We start from the raw sequence: 24,797 nt of genomic DNA, 5'->3' as shown, positions 1-24,797 counted from the left end.
TAAAAACACATTTTTATACAGAATGTGTCTGAAAATAAAAACAGCAATTGATTTAGATCTTTTGCAACTCTTTTTTCTATGCCTATTTAATTTAAGCTTCCCAGAGGCCAGAGATTTTCTGAGGCATATCATCATGTCTTACATTCATTGCTTCTTGCAATAATTCCTCACGTGACTATTCGCTATGCAGAGATTCCTGACGAGTCCAGAAACGTCAATTATAGTTTGGCTAGCTTCCTGAAGGTGAGTTAAAGGCAGCCAGCACATGGTAAGGAATTATTCTTCACCAATATGGTCTTTAAAGCCAAAGAAAAAAAATTACCTACTTTCTAGAGACTCAGCTAGGCTGCTGGAGAAACTTTTGACTGAATTAATCCATCAATTCAGTTAAACAGCCATGTTTGATCCCCCACCCGCAATGGTTAATTAATTAAATCAGAGGTCCCACATAGGTGGCTTAACCAGAAGGCACATCTTGCTGGTTTTACATGGTGTTTCTCAGAAATATTAATTTGAATGCCTTTAGGTGGGGCATGTACTTTCTAGGTTGCCACAAACCCCACCACTCCTTAATATACCCCGACACTCTTTTTTTTTTGCGGTACGCGGGCCTCTCACTGTTGTGGCCTCTCCCGTTGCGGAGCACAGGCTCCGGACGCGCAGGCTCAGCGGCCATGGCTCACGGGCCCAGCCGCTCCGCGGCATGTGGGATCCTCCCGGACCGGGGCACGAACCCGTGTCCCCTGCATCGGCAGACGGACTCTCAACCACTGCGCCACCAGGGAAGCCCACCCCAACGCTCTTTATACATTTAAATAGCTTCTCTGACCCTGTTGGCCTCTGAGTTTGTAGCTCTTGAACTAAAGGCACAGTCTGCACATTGCTAATATAATCACCATCTACTTGTTGCTAATACATGTAAATGAAAATGGTTGATTTTGGTCAGTGAGACTATTTTGAGAGATGTCAGAAACTCCTATATTTATGAAAGATAGCACGTTTCTCATTGTTGTATTTCGTTATTCTCCGTATGTAAAGGGCAGTGCTGGAATGCGATTGTTCTAGAAAGTGGGTAATAATAATATTTGATTTGCTGCAGAGAAGGGGCATGGGTTTGTAAGGCACTTAGTTTTTACTTCTCTCCACTCCCCATCTTCTCACAGCCTTTCAGCATGTCTCAACCTTATCTTAAGAACCTCATAGTCAGTAATCCACCCAAGCAGTTTTAGTATCTCACATACCCTTGTTTTCTTATTAAAAATTCACAACTAGGTTTCAGATCTCCAGAGCATGATTTTCTGATGTAAGACCTCTGTTTACCAGAATTAAAACAAAGTTTTAACACTATTACATGAGCCCTTTTGTGTATTAAAAACCAAACATCCACATATCTTTTTAAAGTAAAGATGAGACTATTTGAAATATAAAACCTCCGTTTCTTCCATGGAGTTTAAACTTAAAGTTTGCTGTGTAAACAGAATAGAACATAGTCGATTTAATAGCAGTATTTACCTCATTCAAGTCAACAAACATTTGTCTTCTATGTGAGAATCCAAAGATGTGAGAGGCTATCTCTGTAATTATATTCCAATACATGTACAAGATCAAGTGTGATGACTGCTGTACTGAAAATACAAACAAAATACAATTGGAAAACAAGAAAGGGAGGGATTAGGACCAGGTAGTATGAACAGAGACTAGAAGAATAGTTCCCCAAGACAGGGTTGAGGGTGTTTCAGGTAGAGGATTCATGAGCAAAGATGAGATATATGCATTCAAGAATTGTTCGGGGAAGAGCAAGAAAGTCATTGTGCAGAGTTTAGGATGTGTGGAGGTAGAGCTGGAAAGACCATCTGATGCCAGATGATGAAAGGCCTTGAATGTCAGGCTAAGGGATTTAGATTCGGAGCTATATGCCATGGAGCTGTCTATATACCAGAGATTTTGGAAGAGGTGAGGAAAAAGCCTGAGGCAAGGCAACCAGTTAGAAGACCAGTCTTTCTCCCCTGTCTGCCTGGCAGAGTCCATTCATCTTTTAGGCTCAACTCTTTCCTAACCTTCCCACACAGGGCTGATCACCCCTTCTGTTGTTTACCCGTCCTTTACATACTTGTATAACTTTTTATTGTGCTGTATTTTAATTGTTTGTTTGTTTATTTGTCTTTACCATTAGACAAGACTAAAGACCATATCTTATTCACCTTTGTATTTCTCTAGAATGTAATGCATTGTTTCAAACACAGATCCTCAAAATGTTTTTGGATGAACAGATAAATATAAGCCTACCTCATTAATCCAGGTGAGAGGTCATGAGGCAGTGGAAGTTGAAAGGAGAGATGAGAAGTGAGATACAAATGGCTGATTAATCAAATATTGAGTTCCTTCTATTTCACAGGGTTACTGTAGGTACCATGGAGAACATAAGAAAAAGGGATCGTTCCTATTGTCCTCTCTAGGTGAAAACAGGAAAATAATAAGGAAAACACAAGCTAGTATAAAGTGTTTAAAGGGCCCTGTAGACCAAGGTGGTTAATGAAAATGGGCTTCATCATTGAAGAATGGGCAGGATTATGTAGAAGCAGTGATAGAATTGCTAGCTAGACTTGGCATGAGCAGAGACCCAGAGGTGGGAATGCACAGTGCATCTTGAGTGGGTGATAAGTAGATGAGCTGTATTGGGAGATAAAACTGGAAAAGTAGGTTGGGACAAGATTGTGAGTGCCCTTGAATGCCAAGCTAAGGAGTTTGAAATTATATTAGAGGCAATAGGGAACTGTTGAAAGCTTTGGGGAAGAAAGGTGACATGATTAGGGCTAGGACTTAGAGATTAATCTGGAAGCAGTTGGATGGAAAGATTAGTGGCAGGAAGACAGGTTTGGAGGATAACTGCAGTTGTGCTGTTGCAAGGTAATGAAAGCCTTAACAAGGAGAGTGATAGTAGGAAAATATGAACAACTAGTAGGGTTGTCACAGAGGAAGAATGTTTTGTAGGCCAAGACTTCACAGGGCCCAAAGAAAAACTTCACTTTTGGCCTGAAATGTTCACATAGGCAAGCCCCGCTAACCACCCTCCAGTTCACTTTGAGCTTTGAGAGTTAACCAAAATGAGGCAGTATAGCTAATAGATTACATATCAATATATATGCGTATATATGTTTATATACATATATGTGTATATATATGTATACATGTATTTGTGTGTGTATATATATGTGTATCTATATCTTAGTTTGAAAATTATACAGTTGAGTCCCAATTCCAATGATAAGTCATTTGCCCTTTATCTCTCTCTTTTTTTAAAAAATAAATTTATTTATTTTATTTATTTATTTTTGGCTGCATTGGGTCTTCATTGCTGGGCTCAGGCTCTCTCTAGTTGCGGTGTGCATGCTTCTCATTGCGGTGGCTTCTCGTTGCGGAGCACGGGCTCTAGGCGTGCAGGCTTCAGTAGTTGTGGCACGCTGGCTCAGTAATTGTGACTTGCGGGCTCTCAGAGTGCAGGCTCAGTAGTTGTGGCACACGGGCTTAATTGCTCCGCAGCATGGGGGATCTTCCCGGACCAGGGATCGAACCCGTGTCCCCTGCACTGGCAGGCAGATTCTTAACCATTGTGCCACCAGGGAAGTCCCCCTTTATCTCTTTAAGGTCACCTAAATCTCTGAAAGTTTTTCTATTATCTGTAAAAGTGAGAATGTCATCCCCTTATTGTGAAAAAATTTAAAATTTTTTGAATTTTAAAAACTTGACAGACCTTTAGAATTATGTAACTAACTGTTCATTTTGATTTGGTTCCTATAGCGCTGTCTGACACTAATGGATAGAGGATTTGTTTTCAATTTGATAAATGACTATATATCTGGATTCAGCCCCAAAGATCCTAAGGTAAGTGATAAGGACATAACTGCAGTGGGTGTCAGACATTAGAGTGTGAGAACAATGGTGACATTCTCCTCTGGAGGATTTGGAACTGCTGTTTTCATTTAGGTGCTTTGACTAGAGTTATACCTCAAAGCAGGGAATAATGGATAGTGTTTTGGGGGTCCCCAATACTACCCCGTGTTTGATGGTTCACTAGAATGACTCACAGGACGTACTCATGGCTAAGATTCATTACAGTGACACAAAGAGGATGCTCAGTTGGATCAATAAGGGGAAAAGACATCAAGTGGAGTCCTTGGCAATCTACGTGTAGGCTTCCTGAGTGCCCTCCCTCCTGTGAAGGGTCACATAGAGCACATCCTCTCTCCAGCAGTGAAAATTGAGCCACATGTGTGCAACATTTCTCTTTAGGGAAGCCCATTTGAGACTCAGGGCTTAGGGGTTTTGTTGGGGGCTAGTTATGTATTTGGGGCTGGTCAGAATTTCCAGAGTCTTGGAAAGGACAGGAAAGCAGATGTTCACCATAAATCACATGGTTTGCACACTGCTGAACAGGTTGGCACAGAAGGCACAGTCTTATCATGTAGGAAATGTTTGTTTCAAGGTCTAATTTCCCACACCACAAAACAGAAAATCACAGGCCAATATCTTTGATGAACATAGACGCAAAAATCCTCAACAAAACATTAGCAGACTGAATTCAACAGTACATTAAAAGTGTCCTACAACATGATCAAGTGGGATTTATTCCAGGGATACAAGGATGGGTCAACATCCACAAATCAGTCAACCTGATTCATCACATTAATAAAATGAAGGATAAAAATCATATGGTCATCTCAATAGATGCAGAAGAAGCATTTGCTAAAATTTGACATCCATTTATGATAAAACCTCTCAACAGTGGGTATAGAGGGAACATACCTTAACATAATAAAGTCCATATATGACAAACCCATAGCTGACATCATACCCAACAGTGAAAAACTGAAAGCTTTTCCTCTAAGATCAGGAACAAGGGGCTTCCCTGGTGGCACAGTAGTTAAGAATCTGCCTGCCAATGCAGGGGACATGGGTTCGATCCCTGGCCCAGGAAGATTCCACATGCCGTGGAGCAACTAAGCCCACGTGCCACGACTACTGAAGCCCGTGTGCCTAGAGCCCTTGCTCCACAACAAGAGAAGCAATGAGAAGCCCGTGCACCACAACGAAGAGTAGCGCCTGCTCGCTGCAACTAGAGAAAGCCCGCGCGCAGCAACAAAGATCCAACGCAGCCAAAAAAAAAAAAAAAGATCAGGAACAAGACAAGGATGCCCACAGAAATTAGGCAAGAAAAAGAAAGAAAAGGCATCCAAATTGGAAAAGAAGAAGTAAAACTGTCGCTATTTGCAGATGACATGATAATACATACAGAAAACCCTAAAGACTACACCAAAACTCTGTTAGAACTAATAAATGAATTCAGTAATGTTGTATGATACAAAATCAATATATAGGAATCTGTGGTATTTCTATACACTAATAACAAACTATCAGCGAAATTAAGAAAACAATCCCACTTACAATTGCATCAAAAAGAATAAAATACCTAGGAATAAATTTAACCAAGGAGGTGAAAGACCTGTACACTGAAAACTATAAGACACTGATGAAAGAAAGTGAAGAAGCCACAAATAAATGGAAATATTCCATAATCATGGGTTGGAAGAATTAATATTGTTAAAATGTTCATACAACCCAAAACAATCTACAGATTCAGTGTATTCCCTATCAAAATTCCAGTGGTATATTTCACAGAACTAGAACGAATAATTCTAAAATTTTGTGTGAAACCACAAAAGATCCTGAATAGCCAAAACGATCTGAGAAAGAACAGAACTGGAGGTATCATGCGCCCTGATTTCAAACTATACTACAAAGCTATCATAATCAAAACAGTATGGGACTGGCATAAAAACAGATACACAGATGAGCAGAACAAAACTAAGAGCCCAGAAATAAACCCATACATATATGAACAATAAGTTACAACAAAGGAGCAAAGCACATACAGTGGAGAAAAGACAGTCTCTTCAATGAAAGGTGTTGGGAAAACTAGACAGCCACATGTAAAAGAATGAAACTAGACCGCTCTCTTACATCATAACACAAAAATTAACTCAAAATGGAGTAAAGACTTGAATGTAAGACCTGAAATCATAAAATTCCTATAAGAAGACGTAGGCAGTAACCTTATTGACATCCATCTTAGTGATGTTTTTGTGGATCTGACTCCAAAGGCAAAGGAAACAAAAGCAAAAATAAGCAAATGGGACTGCATCAAACTAGAAAGCTTTTACACAGCGATGGAAGCCATCATCAAAATGAAAAGGCAGCCTACTGAATGGGAGAAGATATTTGCAAATCATATATCCATCAAGGGGTTAATATCCAAAATATATAATGAACTAATACAATTCAACAACAACAAAAACAATCTGATTTACAAATGGGCAGAGGATCTGAATAGACATTTTTCTAAAGAAGACATACAGATGGCCAACAGCACATGGAAAGATGTTCAGCATCACTAATTGGGAAACACAGATCAAAACCACAATGAGACATCACCTCATAATCTGTTAGAATGGCTATTATTGAAAAGACAAGAAAGAACAAATGTTAGAGAGGATGTGGAGAAATGGGAACCCTCGTACACTGTTTGTGGGACTGTGAATTGGTGTAGCCACTGTGGAAAACAGTATGGAGATTCCTCAAAAACTTAGGAATAGAACTACCATAATATGACCCAACTTTTCCACTTCTGGGTATCTATCCAAAGAACATTAAAGCACTAATTCAAAATGATATGCACCCCTATGTTCACTGTGGCATCATTTACAGTCGCCAAGATAAGGAAATAACCTAAATGTCCATCAATGGATGAATGGATAAAGAAGATGTGGTATATATGTGTGTAAGTGTGTGTGTGTCTTTGTATGTGTATATATATAAAATGGAATACTACTCAAACATAAAAAAGAAAGAAATCCTGCCATTTTACAACGTGGATGGACCTTAAAAGTATTATGCTAAGTGAAGTAAGTCAGATGGAAAGACAAATACCATATGATTTCGCTCACATGTGGAATGTAAAAAGAGAAATGAACCAAAAAAACCCCAAACAAACTCATAGATACAGAGAACAGATTAGTGATTACCAGAGGGGAAGAGGTTGGGGGGTGGGCAGAATGGTGAAGGGGGTGTAAACTGTATGCCGATGGATGGCAACTAGACTTGTGGTGATGATCACTTTGTAGTGTATACAGATGTCCAATTATAATGTTGTATACCTGAAACTTACATAATTAAAAAAAATCCAATTTCCCAAATGCCAGCCAATGACCAACCGTGCAAGCAGGCCTTTTTAAGGTGAGCAGTCTTAGACCTGCTATGTTAACTCTTTACTGCACAGGTCACATTTTAAGGTATGCCTAAAATACTAAACACTTCTGTTTTGAAAATTAATGCACTGTATTTAATCACTAAAATAGTAAATGACTACTAAATAGGAGTTCTGGTATAATTTCTTTGTGTTTAGGTCCTGGCTGAATACAAGTTTGAATTTCTGCAAACAGTTTGCAATCACGAACATTACATTCCTCTGAATTTGCCAATGGCATTTGCAAAACCTAAACTTCAGCGAGTTCAAGGTATGTATTTATGTTTTCCATCATTAGGGATTGTGTTTTCCTGTTTTTGGCTAGCGCTAGTATAGTGTAACGTTTTCTAGTTAAACCAGTCAATCTAAAGGTAATGTCAGAATTGTTACTATGTGAAGATAGGTTCGTTAATGGTACTCGGCATTTCCTTCATAGTGTCAGTGGTAGTATTCATAGAATGAAGAAATTAGGTGTGTTACATAGATTGCTGCTTAAACACAGATGTCAGATACCAGTTAAATTGCTCTCTGTAGTACTGTTTGGACTCTTATGTGAGACTGAATTAAGAAAAAACCATATAAATACATTTCTGCTGAGTGGAACATCAAAAGAGAAGTATAAAGGCAGAGTAAAATAGTGATATGTATGTATTAAATTGATGAAATGCCTTCAGTTATCTCCATTGCTAGTTTTATTGAATGCTTTGTTGTGTAGCACTATTCTTATGTTACTATGTTTTTTATTTGTCCCTTTTCTTTTCATATATTAATTAGATTTTTTTTCATTTGCGGTGGACCGTTTGACTTCAGTAGGTAGGTTTAACTCGGTTCACTCTAAAGTAGTTTGCTGTCTTTAAAAACAATTGATTTCATGAATGGCTAAGATGGATGGGGGCTTTCTTTGCTTTTTAAATCCTCCCTAGCCAAGAAGAGGCTTTAGTTAATGTACCCAGAAAACCTAGGAGGTGGTGTATTTGTTAACTCTTAAATTCAGCTTGAGTGTTGATTGCTAGAAGAATCAACTTTAAAACACCGTCCTCAGAAAACAAGTTTTGGCTCAAGCCAGCATGGGGGGCTAGAGGGTAGCTGTTCTTTAAGTGTGTCTCATCTCTGCCAGGCTTGCCTCCCTTCTCTCTGACCCTGCTTAATGACTGCTTGGCCACAGTTTTGGAGGTTGGCTGAAACTACCTGATTCGATTTATTCAGACCCCTGAAGTAAAAAACCTTACTACCATTGTAAAGTCGACCCAGATAAGGCCACCTGGGTTAGTCCGTACTGGTTCTTGTGCATAGAAAGTGGTTGGGATTCACAAAAGAGCATGACCAATGGCAGAAAGGATATCAGCTACCTCGGTCTCTAGGAGGGTAGCTGCTGAGCACCAGTTTCAGTGCTTGAATGCCAGCCAGTGAAAACGGAGAAGAAATATTTAAAAACCCAAGCACCCGTATTCAACTGCTCCCTTATTAGATTCTGAGCATGTATAGCTCCGATACTTCCCCCAGTATTTATTGATGGCTTGAGGAATTCAGGGAAAAGAAGGGATGAGGATTTAGGATTAAATCTGATTTAGCATTTATTAAGTCCTAACTGAATATATAGCATTATATTAAGTGCTGAAGAGGCCAGAAAAGAAATGGAAAACATATCCTTCAGCTATATGGCCTAACTAAAATTAAAGGGTACGGGAGAGGAAATAAAGATAGTAGAAATTTACCGTAGAAATGACTAAACTTGGTCACAGTCCCTTCTGATTGCGACCCAATCAGTTTATAAGGCAAATCCCAACCAGGATATTAGCAGCTGGGATTTAAAATGGACTGAGGATCTAAAAGGAAGTGAAAGAAATAGTTTGAAGCGGTAATTTTATGAAATAAAAGATTTGTATTCGCGTGATGAATTTGAGTGAGATGAGGCTGTTTTTCTTATTGTTCTTGTACCCCATTGTATTGGGGCCGATATAGAACATTTACTAGAACAGTCAATAGTTAATACTGTTACAGTGATTCAGTTGTCTAGTTTCTCTTCCTTTTCCTACTTTACAAACAGATAAGTGAATCAAGTATTGCTGTAGAGAGTTACTCCAATTTGTAGTTGTAACTAAATCTCTTCAGATATGAAGAAATGTGTTAAAACATTGCCAAATACAGTATTCTTTCATTCTAGATTTTACCCTAAGATTTCTAAGATTTGAAAAGCATCTCGAAAAACAAAGAATTCTAGGGACTGTCTTACCGACTGAAATTATCATTAAGGCTATCATCTAGCCCCAATGATGAGTGCTCGTATCTTGTAAAATTTTGCATGCTTATTCTGTATGATAAAAGAACTGTTCATATTTGTTAATAATAACAATATAGTTCCTGCTAACATGGTCACATATGACTAAGTAATAAATATAGTGCTTTAATGTTAAAGTAATTTTTGAATATTTTTATAAATGGGTTTTAAATTTCATTATACTGCAGATTCAAATCTTGAATACAGTTTATCAGATGAGTATTGCAAGCATCACTTCTTGGTTGGTCTACTTCTGAGGGAAACCTCCATTGCTCTTCAAGACAATTATGATATCAGATATACAGCTATCTCTGTCATAAAGAATCTTTTGATAAAACATGCATTTGACACTAGATACCAGCATAAGGTAAGGATGTTCGTATCATCATCAGTATCACATTAGTTAGTTTCTAAGAAGATTTTATGTTCAAGGTGAAGTTTTCAGCAAGGAACATTACAGGAGGATTGATGAAGTTATTTTTACAAATACGTTTTGTTTCCGTTTCAAATGATTAGGTTTTAAAAATACTGTTCAGATAACTGTTGAAGAAGAACACTGGTTTTTCAAATCATGTCTAAAGAACAGCACAGCCGCTTCATGATTTGTTACATAAACTAGAATTTTTTTAAAAAAATCTTACACGATTATAGCCATGTGCACTCTTTCAAATACACGCCTTAATATATATCCTTAAATATATCTCCCTAAATAAATGCTATTATTGATTAGTAACTGATTAATAGTGACACATTAAGTATGTCCAATATATAAAAGATGTAAATATGAAGTTTTTCTTCTTACTGAAAAAATGTAGGTGTGGCTGTAAACCTTCCATACATTACACACTGTCTATGTGTGAAGGCCACAGCTGCAGTTGCTTTTTGCCGCACCTTTAACTTAATATACGGGGATGGAGGGTATATTCAAATCTTATTAACATTATACCCTATGGGCTTCAAATAGTAGATGGCAAACTGTATGGATTTAGAATAACCTAACTTACTTACCTGGCTCAAGGTAACATATTATTTCATAATTAAGAATTTGTCCCTTTGTTTTACATTCAAATTTAAATAAAATTATCATGTCATTTATTTACTTTGGAAAGCTGACTTGGAGATAGATCTTATTCTTTTTCTATAGTATTCCCATTTGTCCTTAAAAAACAGAAAATGCCTGCCAGCTACATCCAATTAGATTTCTTTAATTATGAAGATTTGTTTTACTTACAAATTTTGCTAGTTTTCTTCATATAATTCTATCCTAAAGTAGACTTAAACTCTTTAGCTTTCAGATGTTATTACTTACTGCAATTTGCATCATTTTTTCCCACATTATAGTTATAACAACATACTCCCATTTTGTGTGGTTTGCTCTCTTATGTGCCACTTTTTGTGTGTGTGTGAATGTTGATATTGACTTAACGTAAGTTAACTGGCATAATATATCTAAATGAAAAGATATCTTAAAGTCATCCATTCCAACCAAGCTTTGTTAAAGCTTTAAAAATGCCAGTTACCACTGGGCTCTGTTTGTACCTAGTAGTAGCGGAGGAAAATGTCTTTAGCCATGATTTCAAAGAATTTGTGGGAAAAGTACAAAATGAAGTTCCTGTTCTTAAAGCAGGAAGTTGTATTTTTTCCCCTGCCTCCTTAGATGAAAGTGAAGGAATATCGGATTTCACTAGTGTCTTACCTGGAGGTAGAATTTTAAATATTTTATATCACATATTTGCACATTATTTACTTTTTAAAATTCTGAGAGCAGTATATGTACTCACATGCACACACACACATCACTGTTGTTATCTGTAAATAACACTCTGCCTCTTTGAGTGTTTGAGGTTTTAGACTATGGGAAAGATTGAGATGCCAGCCTCATTACCCTTTCAGTAATTTCTAAAGCCCTTTCTTTGTTCAAAATCTTCTGACAGGTTTTAAGTGTGTATAGGATTCTCCCCAGTAAAACTTTGCTTCATGGACCTGCTTCATTCCCTTTCTCTGTATGGTCCAAAGACTTCACAGGTGGCCTGAGTAGGAGGTCATTTGTCAAATATTGATACATTCACTTAAAACATGTTCACCATTAATGATGATGCCAAGGTGAGGACAGAGAGGGGAGCTTTAAGCCCCTATAATTTCCATTGGGTCCCCCAAAGTGACCCCAAATAAAAATACAGTCAAGAAAAAAATTCTTCCTGTGGAAAGGCTGCTTTGAGACTAGATCTCCTAGTCACCGCCACCCCTCATTCCAACCATGTTGCCTTCCTCAGCCTCTCCTCTAATGAAATTATGGAGATGTCACTGGTCCCTATTATGTGCTACTCAAAAACTGCTTTGGGAGCCCTCCTAATACCATGAGACATCTTTCCTACCCAGAACAAGAATATCCAACATCTAACATTTATCCTGGGGTCTGTATTAGTTCCTGTACCACTGCAAGTGATGTTGACTCCTGAGAATTGCAATTTCTACTTGGACTGTGGGCAGATTTTTTTTCTTTTTTTTTTTTTTAATGGTAATCTTACACACATGTTAAAAAAGAGAATCAAAATGCCTCCCTCCCATTCCTTACCTCCATGCCTCAATTCATCTCTCCAGAAGCAACTACTGTTATCAGTTTCTTATATAAACTTCTATTTTATGCATGCACAAGCCAATATGCTATATATGTGTATATATATAAATATATAATAGAAACCATTATGCATTTTCCTTTTGTCATTTAACAATATAGCCTGAAGATTTGATCTGTATTTATTTTAAATCTGCATAGTATTCCATCATATGGATATACCTTATTCTATTTATCTAAACTGTCTTCTGTTAATAGATTCTTAGATGGTTTTCTGTCTTTTGTGCAGACAAAACTTTTAATGTATTTGCCCTGACTGCATGCTTTCCTGTGTTCCTGTTCACCTGAGAAAGGTGCAGTATCTCCTTCCCTAGTGATCATTCACTATCAGAACTAAAATGAATTCCCATCTAGAAGCTATAATGTTAATAATAGTAGCTAAAATTTATTGAGGACTCACTATATGCCAGGCACTGTATTAAACATTAGCTTACATGAATTAATGTCACTGTTATTATCCCCATCTTACTAAAGAGAAAACTGTGGTTGTGACTTGATCACAATCAAGTAACTAGTAACAGGAGAGCTGGAATTCATGTGTCTAAAATTCAAAATCTGTGCTCTTAACCACTAGACTATACTGCCTCTCAAATCTTAAGTGGGACCCTGGAAAATTAGAGAACTGCCGAGAAAGGGTGATGATGATGGTGGAAACTCTTGAAATCAAAGCCATGTGAAGAATAAAGGAAAGTAGTAACAGCTATTTAGCCTTGTGAAGAGTGAATTAAGACAATTTGTGGTAATTGTCTCCAAATATTTAAAGGGTTGCCATGTAAAGTGGAAGTGGGCTATAACTAGCAGGTAGAACTTAACTGCTAAAGGATTTTTCTAACAGAACCTCTGAAAGGGCTGGAGTGTTTAAGAAGTTTAAAAACTAACCGTCTGTCAAGGATGCAGGTAAGGGCTGTTCTTGCCTTGAGCAGGATATTGAACTAGATCAGTGGTTCTCAAACCTCAGTGCACATCAGCACCATCTGGGGCAGATTCCTGGGACCCAGCCCAGACCTACTGAACCAGAATCTCCTAGCGATAGAGACTGTTACTGATTAGGGTTGTGTATTAGAAGTAGGTCTGTTAAGAGTTCCTGAAACTCACAAAAGAGGAAGTACAAATGGACAATTAACATATGAAAAATTGTTCAATTTCAAGAATAAATGGAACTATGAGACACTATTGATCTGTATTCTGTAGGTTAACCATTGTACCCTAGAGGCCTTATCTAAGTCTACAGACAAACCTCCCAAAGTCCTAAAGTATGGAGGGCAACTCTTGTGCCATCACAACCACTGGTTTGGCTGATTTGAATGTATGTCCATATCTGGTGAGGAATGTCTGTAGCTGAGAAAAGCAATAAATAAATTCGTATAAGAGGTACCACATTCATTAAGATGACCAGTGGCCAGCTTCACTTGCATATTTACAAATATATCAATCTCCCAAGTTGTATAATTGATTTAGGGGGCCAAGATCACGTTATTTTAATTGCAGCTTTACTCAAAGCAAAGACATATTTCTTGAATGAATACAGTAATTCACCATTTTTTTACTTCCATCTATTCATTCATTCAGCTAATGTATATTGACCATATACTGTGTGCCCAGGCACTGGGGATGAAGCAGTGAACAAGACAGACAGGATCCCTGCTCTCCTCAAACTCAACCCTTGCTGGAGTTAAAGAGCAGGACTAATATGATCTGCTATTAAAAAAAAATAAACTTTTGCCTGTTATGTAGTGATGTTCGAGGGATGTGCTTCGACTCTCTATTGTAGATAAATTCAAATACCAACAAAGTGGTGTAGCAGTTAGAGACTATGAATATAAATAGACTCATGCTTCACTAATTTGTTATGGATATTAGCTTGCTTTTAGTGTTTAAACGGACAGATGGAGCCAACTTTATTTGTAATACAGGCATATTATATATCTCTTAAGCTTTTGATAATTATTTTTCAGAACCAACAAGCCAAAATAGCACAATTGTACCTCCCATTTGTTGGACTGCTTTTGGAAAATATACAGCGACTAGCAGGTCGAGATACCTTGTATTCTTGTGCAGCCATGCCTAATTCTGTAAGTAGTAATGTGTTTCCATTGGCATTTTATCCTGTTTTATTGACTGTATTCAGAATTAGGGTCATACGCTGTATGGTCTCAATAGTGCACCTTTTACAGCATTTTAAATTTATACTTCTTCCTGGAGCAGTGCTTCTCAAATCTTAATGTGCATATGGATCACCTGGGGAATGAAGACAGAGATTCTAACGTGGTAGCCCTGGGGTGGAGCTTGAGATTATGCGTTTCAAACAGGCTCTTGGCTTTTTCTCGTCTAAGGACCATACTTTGAGTAACGAGGTCCAAGAGAACACCGGGAATCCTCTGTGCTCAGTGTTTTCTTTTTAAGATTTGCTGCTGTTACATGCCTTCATATATTTATTCAACTGGAAAACTGAACAAAACATTCACTTTGCAAAATATTAGGCACCAGGGATTAAACTGTATTCCTTTGCTTCTCCTCCTCTTTGACAGCCTCCTTTCAGCACTTCCTGATGAGTGGCTTTTAACTCATCACAGTTGGTCTGTGCTTTTTTCTCCCCTTAGAATCTTAGAGTTGAAAGGAACTTTGGAGGTGATCAGTCTTCCACTTGGCAAAACAACATTTTGCCATAGTAGTAATGAAAACTTTCCTCCTCACATTAGATCTACAAGATTTTCTACCCACTGGTCCTAGTTTTGCCTTCTAGTGATACATCCATTTCTACCTCCACGTGATACCCCTTCACACATGTCCCTTCTCAATTTTTCTTCAGGCCAGATATCTCCACTTCATCATTTGTTGTTTCAAACCCTTTACATTTCTTGGTTGGAGTCTTCTGGACATGCTCCATTTTACCAATTGCCATTTTAAAATGTGGCGTATACTTTACAGTCTGTCCAGTGCGACTAATAACTCCTGCCCCCCGCCCACTCCACGTTCTGTCTGGCCCAAGATCACCTTCACATGTTCAGTAGCCAAGTCACATTGTTGGGTGGCAGGTGAAACTGTGTCCTTTACAGCTTCCTTTGGAAATTCCCCATAATAAATGTCCGTAGATTTGTCAAGCCTACCCTGGGTTCCTGAGAAAGCTGCTTTTAAGCCTCACTTGATTGCCTGTACCTCCCGATTATGTAAATCAGCTAAATGTGGACGCTATGTCGCTTACCTGGGTGGCAAGCAAGCCTTTCTTCACAAACACAGTTACTCATGCTTATGCTTACTCCACAACATTTGGCAGTGATATTTGGAAATATTTTACTTACCTGTTCGTTCTTTTGCAACTCAAGATCATGTAGGGCCTCTGGTCACACCTCTCCTTCTAGCATTGCCCTTGCTTCAAGGAGGAGAATGGAATCATGTTTAGATCACACCAGTTTGCAGCTTTTACCAGCCACCTAGAGTTGTGTCACTGTGCCAGAGGTCATGGTTGTAACAGTGTACCAGGATCCATTTTCCTTTTTGTGTGTGTGGCACGCAGGCCTCTCACTGCTGTGGCCTCTCCCGTTGCGGAGCACAGGCTCCGGACGCGCAGGCCCAGCGGCCATGGCTCACGGTACCAGCGCCGCCAGGGAAGCCCCCAGGATCCATTTTTAAAAGAGATGTCCCCTAAATACCAATACTGATAAGTGATTTAGACTTTCACAGTGAGCTTTGTTTAAAATTAGGGTACCATCTCATTGTTAATTCTGATTTCTTATCCTAGTGTACAAATGTATTTAAATGACAGAGGTATCACACTGTGTTACAGGCATCCAGAGACGAGTTTGCATGTGGCTTCGCTTCACCTACAAGTAGAGGGAGTCTGAGCACTGACAAAGACACCGGTAATTAAAAGTCCTTTAAAGATTATACGTGGCATGGCTGTTTAGAAATGTACCCTGTACGTCTCTGTATTTTTGAAATATTTCATAATAAAAACTATACATAGCACAATCTCTACTAAAGTTTAATTAAAATCTTACACTTGCAGCCACATTTCTTTGCTTAGGTTTCCTTGTCTCAGCTTGTATAAAATTTAGCTTAGTATACTAAGAAAATAAAGGATAATGAGAAAAACACTGGTTTCCAATCATCTGTCTCCAGTCCTGGACAAGACACTTCCTTTTTCTGGGCCAAACTTCCTTATCTATAAAATTATCTAATTGTTTGCCTTTATTTAATGACTTGCAAGGAATTTCTTGTAGTTTCATACACGTTAAAGTGTTTCAAGGAAAAAAAATTGCTTACCCTTTATTTGGCTTCTTATGGTGTTTTGATGTAATATATAAACTTCACATTTTAGATGACCAAGATCTATTTCCTAAAATATGTCTTTACTTAAATTAACCCAGTGCTTAGTTTTAAAATTATTTTTGACAGTTCCTCCTGTTGCTAACAAGGACTTGGCTTTTTTCCAGCTTATGGGTCTTTTCAAAATGGACATGGAATTAAGAGGGAAGATTCAAGAGGTTCCCTCATCCCAGAAGGAGCAACAGGATTTCCAGATCAGGGCAGCACTGGTGAAAATGTAAGAACCTAAGTATATAGGATAACCCTAGTGATGTGTTAAGCTACAGCAGTCTTTCTTTTTATGCAAATAGGGGTCTCTCTACTCTCCTGTAGTCTGTACTGGATCTTTAAAAAGCATCCCATAATGCTTGGATGTTGTAGCAGTTCCTTCCTATCCTGGCACCTGCTGCTTGGATATTTTAAAACTGTTTATAGAGGATAAGGCATTCATCTTTAAGAGTTCCAACTTTGAATACCTCCTTTAACCCTAGCACTCTGTAAACCTGTTCTAGAGAGGGAAGGTTCAAGTTTAAAATGCCTAATGTACCTTGTCACTTAAATCACTCCCTGGCAGGATTCAGCTTTTTATTCTTTTGTAATAGAGTAATGACATTAACATGGGAGAAGAAAAATTAGGTCCCCAAATGGATGATCTCAGCATCCCAGAATCACTTGATCACAATATATTCTCTAACTCTTCTATCAAATTATTTCAAGCCTGACATTGAAGTTTGGGATATGTCTGCCTTGAGACAGAGAAACCTCACTTTAGACCAGTAAAGCCTTGTCACGCTGCTACGTAAAATCAGAGAATCATATAAAATTAGAGTTAGAAGGGTCCAGAAAAATAATAAATTCCAACTCTCAATTTACAAATTAAAACTGGGATTGTGACTCAGGACAACCACACAACTATGGCAGGGCCAGGCCTGAACCCAGGTTTTCTAATTCCGGCACTTCTTCTCCTAGATCATGGCATTCTTAGGGTGCATCTGGGGAACTTTATAAAAATGGATAGCTGAGCCTCATCCCCAGAATTTCTGTTTCTGTCAGTCTGGGGGCTTGCTCATTTGTATTTCTAAGTTCCCAGGTGATGCTGATGCTGCTGGTTGGGAACCACCCCTTGAGAACCACTGGACTATATACTCCATTGAGTCTTTGCATAGTTAGTAATTTAATCATAAAGGTTCTTATTTCACACCATTTAGAATTAAGACAACAGACACTGTCATAGGTAAGACACATAAAGGACAAAGAGGTTAAATGACTTGCCAGTAGCCACACAGCTAGCAAGCGTTCAGGACCTAGATGTTTTGCTCCAAGTAGACGTTCTTGGTGAGTCCTAGATTAGTAAATATCTATCCCCAGCCCAGGTTAGCTCAGCTGAAAGTATTGGTTTCTAACAAGGGTACATTCGTTAGGAGATTGTCATTGCTGTATTCATACAAATCCCCAAATAAGTCAGATCTTGTCATTTTTAACTGATATTTTAACAAAAGTCACTAAATAATAGGAACATCACTACTTTGTAGAGGCTCTAATTTTGAAGTATTACTGGGTCCTCCTTAGTAAAATTATCTTGTAATGTCATTAAGCCTTTTTAAGATAGATTTTCTGACCTATTATTTAGACGTTGGATTTTAATAAACTCTAAGGAGAGATTGAAGTTAAAGAGTTTAAAATGCTTCTTATGCTTCGATGTACCTTAGTTAAGTTTCTCCTTGACGTAAAAGCTATTTTTTCCTGGAATAGCCACATATGATTATTCAAAATGTTTTCTTACTAAAACACAGGACCTATGGGAATGAAACATACACAGTATATTCATGGCTATATCTTGATGAAGACTGCAAGGTAATTTCCAGTGATATTATTAGGTACAGTAGCAAAGAAGAGTCAGCCCATTTACCTTCCAAATGTGATATAAAATGTGGATTTATGCTTAGAATTTTCCCAAACAGGACTAATGGTTAAAACAGTCATTGAGTTAAAGGCTATGGGAAGCTACAGTACCAATATTGTTTCAGAAAAGTCCTATCTTTGTATTACAGACTCGGCAGAGTTCTGCAAGGAGTAGTGTATCTCAGTATAACCGATTGGATCAGTATGAAATCAGAAGCCTCTTGATGTGCTATTTGTATATAGTAAAAATGATTTCTGAAGGTGAGTTACCAGCATATTAATCGTGGACTGTACTCCACCCTCACAGGTTTACAAGTTCATGCAACAAATATTTGACCATCATCTGCATGTAGAACACATGCACATTAGAAACAGAACTTTGAAGACTCTGACCTTAGAATGTTCCTATATTTTAACTTAAAATAGGTTCATTTCTGTCATACAAGTTTGATTCTTTGCAATAACTTTTTTTTTGATTTAAAAATTAGTTTCTAAAGTGAGGCAATAGTTTTAGAAGTGCTAAACATTTTTTTCATGCAGAGCATATAATGCATTAAATGACCAACGTAAACAGAAAAAAATAACAATAACCAGTGCCATAGTTAACACTTTAGCTTTTATTTGACCCAGGATTTGGAAAATCAGAAGCAAACAAAAAGACAGGAAGGGTTCTTTGAGGGTAAGGAATGTCGTTGTTATCTCTTGCAGTACCATTATACAGTTTTGCATGGTGTCACATTCTTTTCCAGGCTCTGTTCTTTTTTCCTTGGTGTACAATTGTATTATTAACTAGTATTACCATTTCCTCTTTACCTTATAAAATATAACCAAAGGATTTTCATAAACTGCATGTCCTCTGGAAGTAAAATCTTATTCCCAATACCACATTTGTTTACACAATTCCCTCCCCTTTCTTCCTTTTCTGTTTTTGCTCAAAAAAAAAAAAAAAAAGCACCTGGGTTCTGATCATCATAATACAGTAGTTAAATTGTACTTATTTTCTATTTTTTTATTTCATTTTTAGTAAATATTAAATCTTTTTTTGTAATAAGGCAGCACATAAGAACATAAAATAAGTTGATAGTTAACTCACTTACAAACATTGAAACAAATCAAAAGCTAGATATGAATGGTTAATTCTAAAGTATATTAATAAAACAGGTTTAAATAACTAGAATCTTCAAGTTCTAAGAATGTACGATTTAGAGTAAACATCAAAGATTATTGAGGCTATGTGATAAGCCTCCATGTTTGGGGAAAGAAAACAGTAAAGGGAAATCATTTTCAACTCTGGTGGTATTTCATTCCAGGAGATAACGGATCAGTTAATAACTACAGCCACAGCTCACTGTTTTTGTCTCCCCACAAGGTGAAAAATGGGGGAGTATAGAAAGTGACTGCTAATATGTATGGGTTTTTTTTCTTTAGGGTGATGAAAATATTCTAAAACTGGTGGTTTTATAAGTTTTTAAATGTACCATAAACTACTGTATTGGGCACTATTTAAATGGGTGAGTTTTATGGCACATGAATTCACTCAATAAATTTGTCTTTTTTTTTTTTAAGGCCCAAGAGGCAACATGGAAAACAAAAAACTGGAGAGAAAAAGAAAAAAGTAGTTGAATACCACCACAGCCCAGGGAAAGTAAGAAGGAGGGTGGTAGGGGGAGAGAGAGAAGGAAGGAGGAGAGGGAGATGCATCGTTGACTAGTTCTCCTCTCCTCCACCCAGTACACGTGTGCACACACCCCCACATGCCCACATGCCACATACAGTGTTAACCAGTGACAAGCCACTGGCTGCTTTCTTCATGTCATGGGTAAAACCATAAATGCTTTGTTTCTTGAGAACTTCATAGTTCCCCCTCGTCTTACAGTCACATCTCCTCTTCATCTTTTGTAAGTGTAAAGTCATGCTGCATGGTATCTGTTAAGTCATACTCGTTTTATTCCAAAAAATATCTGCTGCTTGGTCCTTCTCAATGAATGTATTCTAGTTACCTTGTCAAGTCCAGTAAATATTTCACTTTCGTTATACCTTGTCAAGTCCAGTAAATATTTCACTTTCATTATACCTTGTGAAGTCCAGTAAATATTTCACTTTCGTTACTCTATATGCATTTAAATGTTGAACTCTTACAGTCATAAACAGTAGCAACTTAATTTCAGCAAAAAGATGGTAGACTCTACACTTTCATATCAAAGTACAGGGATTCTGAAGAATGAGTTTCCTTCTCTGTAGCTGAAATTTATTAACTGGCAATAATTCACTGTTTCAAAGTCTTAGTCATTTGCCCAACTTTTGTGTAGGTCTCATTGCTTTGTATATTATATTCTGAGAAGTGTATCAGAGTCAGGGGTTATCAATTACACAGTCTGAATTGACAGCAAGACTGTTCTCTTGGAAAAGAAAAGCAGTCTCCTTAAGAGAAAGGAAGAGGGAAAGCTACTTCCTTCTTCCTGGCTGTACCCCGGCTTTTCTCTTTATTGTAGACCCCAAAGTGGAAATCTGGGTCTCACCTTGTGGCTCATCAGCACCAGCTGCACCTGTAGATTCAGCAGTATGCTTCCTCGCAGTCACCTCTTCATTGGAAGGTGGCTGGTTACAGCTATGTCTCACCGAAAATCCAGTTTTGTATTGAGAAAGACGAGCCGCTGATCTTTTCCCACGAGATGTATAGTCAAGAGGAAATACATATGAAGGGGGCTTTCCCTTTCTCTGTGTAAAATGAGGAAATGAGTTAGTATCATCAAGCGTATATTCATCTGTAGTTGCAGGTACTAATGGAGTAGGTGGGTTTTCTCCCGCAGAAACACTGGAAGGGCTCCAAGAGAAGTGACTCTGAGCTCTACGCTTTTGTGTGGAGCTCTTCTGTGTGAAGATCGATTTCTTTTGTGCACTGCCAAGCCTGTCTTCAGGACGGCTTAAGTCACCTTGAAATCCATGCCCCCCTTGAGCGCCAGGTGCAGATGTTAAAGGAAGACTTGCAGGTGACTTCTGGTTGGCACTCCTTCCTGTGGGAGGCCTGCTGCTGTTAGAGGAACTCTCCAGAGGGGTCTCTGGCACCACAGTGGGGTCCTTACTATAAAATGGAATTGGAGGCTCGGAACTCTGTTGCTGTTCCTTTTTGTCTCCAGATTTCATCTGTTCAGTATTTGATGGCATTACCCGTCTGTAGGGCGGACGCAACTGAAATGTGGGTGGAGGGTCCCTGACTGTAAAAGCGAGCCCCTTCTTTTGAGTGCGGAAAATGAAGCCGTCATCACTATCAGAACTAGAAGGATAAAGCTGTTGCTCCTTCAGCTTTAGTCTCGCATAAAGCCGTTTATTTTCTTCTTTTAATTTATTCCTTTCTTTTGTGAGCTCAGCAATAACCTTCATATTTTGTTGTTGGATACGGTCATATTCTTTCTGTAGCGTCTTCCTGTATATTTCGTTCACTGAACAGCGGTCACATACTTTGGAGCTTAACTTATGTTGCAGGTCATTGATGGTGACATTCAGGATATTCTGTTGCTCCAGCAACTCTTTAATTTTGGCTCTGGAGCCCGCCTGCCTTCTGTCTGCCAATCGCTCTTTCCTCAGACTGGTTAGTTTCCCGTGGAGACGGCGTAGCTCCTTGTCATGGAGCTCTTTCAGTGTTAGCCAGGCTTTTTTAAAAGCGTCAGAAGACAAATCACTGACGCTAACCTGCATTTCACCTCTTGCGGGAGAGCTCTGGCCACTTTCCTTGTCTCCTCCACCCACGTTGCCCGCCTGCATCTCGTCTCCCTGACTGGGACTGGGAAACAGTGGAGACAAACCGCCGCCGGCCAAATGGCGGAAGGGCTGCTGACTAGAGCTGGGCCGCGGACGGGACGAGAGTTTTACCCCTTCTACAGACCTGCGAAGAGGCTTCAGAGCACAAGGCCGGTGTGAGGATGGCTCGGGGGTAGACAGAAGGGCCCGGTTTGGCGGCGGAAAGGAGTTCCGAGCCTCCTTTTGGCGGGAAGAGCCAGTGCGCAGAAGACGAGGCCTGCGAGCCGGCCTGTAACGAGAGGCCGGAGAGACCGGAAACGCGGTGACTTCTGGGAGAGCCATGCTGCGCTGAGCCGGAAGGGCGCCCGAAGGCGGAGGGGTGGACTGGAAGTCAGCGCTCACTTTATTTTTGAAACAAATCTAATTTGACCTTATGTTAGCATCTTATTCCTGATGATCGGTATTTTATAAACGTTGAAAACTATCAATACTCATGGTTTTGAGTAAATTGGGGAAATAAAGTCAAAACCCACACACTCTTCCCTCCCTGTCACCCCTCCGTTTAGCCAACATTACCTAGTGGTCCATCCCTATCTTCAGAGGCTCTCGCGGGGCAGGCCATTATGTCATTGCCTACTTTTTTTTTTTTTTTTTTTTTTGCGGTATGCGGGCCTCTCACTGTTGTGGCCTCTCCCATTGCGGAGCACAGGCTCCGGACGCAGGCTCAGCGGCCATGGCTCACGTGCCCGGCCACTCCGTGGCATGTGGGATCTTCCCGGACCGGGACACGAGCCCGCGTCCCTTGCATCGGCAGGCGGACCCTCAACCACTGCGCCAGCAGGGAAGCCCCGTCATTGCCTACTTTTGCGATCCCTACCAGGTTTTTAAATTTAGAAGCGGACCTGCTGACACCATTAGCTATATCTGAACAGGATAAGAAAGGAATGGAAAGTTAAGTGAGGGCAATATTTTTCTTTTTAAAAACGTCTCCATGAGTGTTTTTGAAGTAAAAAAAAAAAAAAAAGGAACAGCTCCAAAGAGAAGTATATGTGATAGGTTTAAGGGACATTTATATCTGAAATAGTTGTTCCATTAATGTGTGTGTATGTTTGTATATTGCCAGGACTTCAAGGTTGATAATCCGAAGGCAAAGAGGAAAAAGAAAGTTATCAGTCTCTTCCTCTAAAGTTTAAAGTTCTCAGACTGTTTGGTTCGCAGAGCCCTTTGAGTAGCAGGCGAAGGTGCTTGACCCTACCTTCCGAAAAGTGTACTTAAACGCACCATCTTGCATAAAATTTTAGGAAGCTTATTAAAAATCCCAGGTCTACTTCCCTTCCTCTGTCTTCAGGGATGATAAGCCATCCAAAAGAACGTTTATAAAATACATAAAAATAATTGTTGAAGTTGAAATAATTACAGATTAAAAGGTATATTTGGGATTAATTTAAAAGAATACAGTGTGGGTATTGGGCAGTGAGATGAGATAGGAGGAGAGGATATAGATGAGACAGAATTGGCTGTGAGTTAATGGTTGCTGAAACTAAGTTATTGGTACTTTGGAGTTCACTGCGCTATTTGCTGTAAGATCTATGCTATCTCAAGACGTAACACTTTATTCATTCCATTTTCAGATACACTCTTAACTTACTGGAATAAGGTATCTCCTCAGGAGCTCATAAACATCCTTATACTTCTAGAGTAAGTTATATTAACTTATTTTCATAAAATTTCCTCTTATTTTTGGGAGCTTAATTTTTATACATAATAAAATATTACCCCCTTTCTGTTTTCAACAGCATATTTGTTAATAATGTAGGAAATGTTAAACTATTTTGATAGTTTAGAGGCTGATGTACAGGTTCTTCACACATAGAAGAAAAACATGGAGATGAAATACTTGTGATATTATAGAAAACTCTAGCTAATAATAGTGCATCCTTGCAGACCATCAGGAGTCTTTCTGTGATCTGGAAAACTGGAAGTGGCATCAGCTGTCCTAAATCATTCATTTAGAGCAGATGCTGGCTTAATGGAGCAGCTTAAATGTTGGAATTTAGAATTTGTACTCTTATGTAGAGTTGAGTAATTCTACTCACTTCAGAAATGCATATATGTATATATTTCCATATATATATATATATATCTCCATTGCAAGGTCCTTAGGGAAAAAAATCTAGCCTTTTTCCTAGGTGGAGGTTGGAAATTGTCCTATATTGTATGCTGAGCTATTTTTACGTCATTATTGAAAGCTAAAAGAAAAATTAGAATGAAATGTAAGAAATTTCTAAATAAATAGTACACATATATGATACCGTGTGTGTCTACCAAAACACAAAGAGGGTAATCTATGCATAAAAACTTAGTAAAGTCTTTCAAAATTTTGCAGAAAATGTCAGCAAATAAAAGTTATGATTAAAGAAACTACTCTAATTATATTGAAATGTTTACTAATGAAAATATATGATGTTGGGGATTTACTTTAAAAAAATAAAGGCGGTAGGGAGTGTGGAGGGAGAGCATGGGACCTGTTTGGGGTATAAGTTAAGAATGGCCATGAGCTGATAATTGTTGAAGCTGGTGGGTGCTGGGTATGTGGGATTTAGTTTGCTGTCCTCTTTACTTTTGTATGTGTTTGAGAT

At 38.6% G+C, this 24,797-nt stretch overlaps 1 protein-coding gene across 2 annotated transcripts in view; it reads left to right on the top strand.

The window, feature by feature from the left end:
• The window catches only part of DOCK11 (dedicator of cytokinesis 11), a 193,665-nt gene that overhangs the window by 107,425 nt on the left and 61,443 nt on the right, over positions 1 to 24,797 (top strand). The window contains exons 28-37 of one of the 2 annotated variants that reach the window (XM_060291969.1): positions 97 to 243; positions 3,799 to 3,882; positions 7,460 to 7,571; positions 8,075 to 8,113; positions 9,767 to 9,945; positions 14,169 to 14,285; positions 15,998 to 16,073; positions 16,647 to 16,756; positions 18,570 to 18,681; positions 23,790 to 23,856. In XM_060291969.1, coding sequence (XP_060147952.1) covers positions 97 to 243; positions 3,799 to 3,882; positions 7,460 to 7,571; positions 8,075 to 8,113; positions 9,767 to 9,945; positions 14,169 to 14,285; positions 15,998 to 16,073; positions 16,647 to 16,756; positions 18,570 to 18,681; positions 23,790 to 23,856 — 1,043 coding nt within the window. The remainder of the gene's footprint in view (positions 1 to 96; positions 244 to 3,798; positions 3,883 to 7,459; positions 7,572 to 8,074; positions 8,114 to 9,766; positions 9,946 to 14,168; positions 14,286 to 15,997; positions 16,074 to 16,646; positions 16,757 to 18,569; positions 18,682 to 23,789; positions 23,857 to 24,797) is intronic. The other variant, XM_060291970.1, reaches the window with a different exon arrangement.

This window comes from Globicephala melas, chromosome X (assembly GCF_963455315.2).
Source record: "Globicephala melas chromosome X, mGloMel1.2, whole genome shotgun sequence".
NCBI classification, from domain to species: Eukaryota; Metazoa; Chordata; class Mammalia; order Artiodactyla; family Delphinidae; genus Globicephala; species Globicephala melas.
Note: the sequence above shows the minus strand (reverse complement) of the source record. Positions and strands in the feature narration are given on the sequence as shown.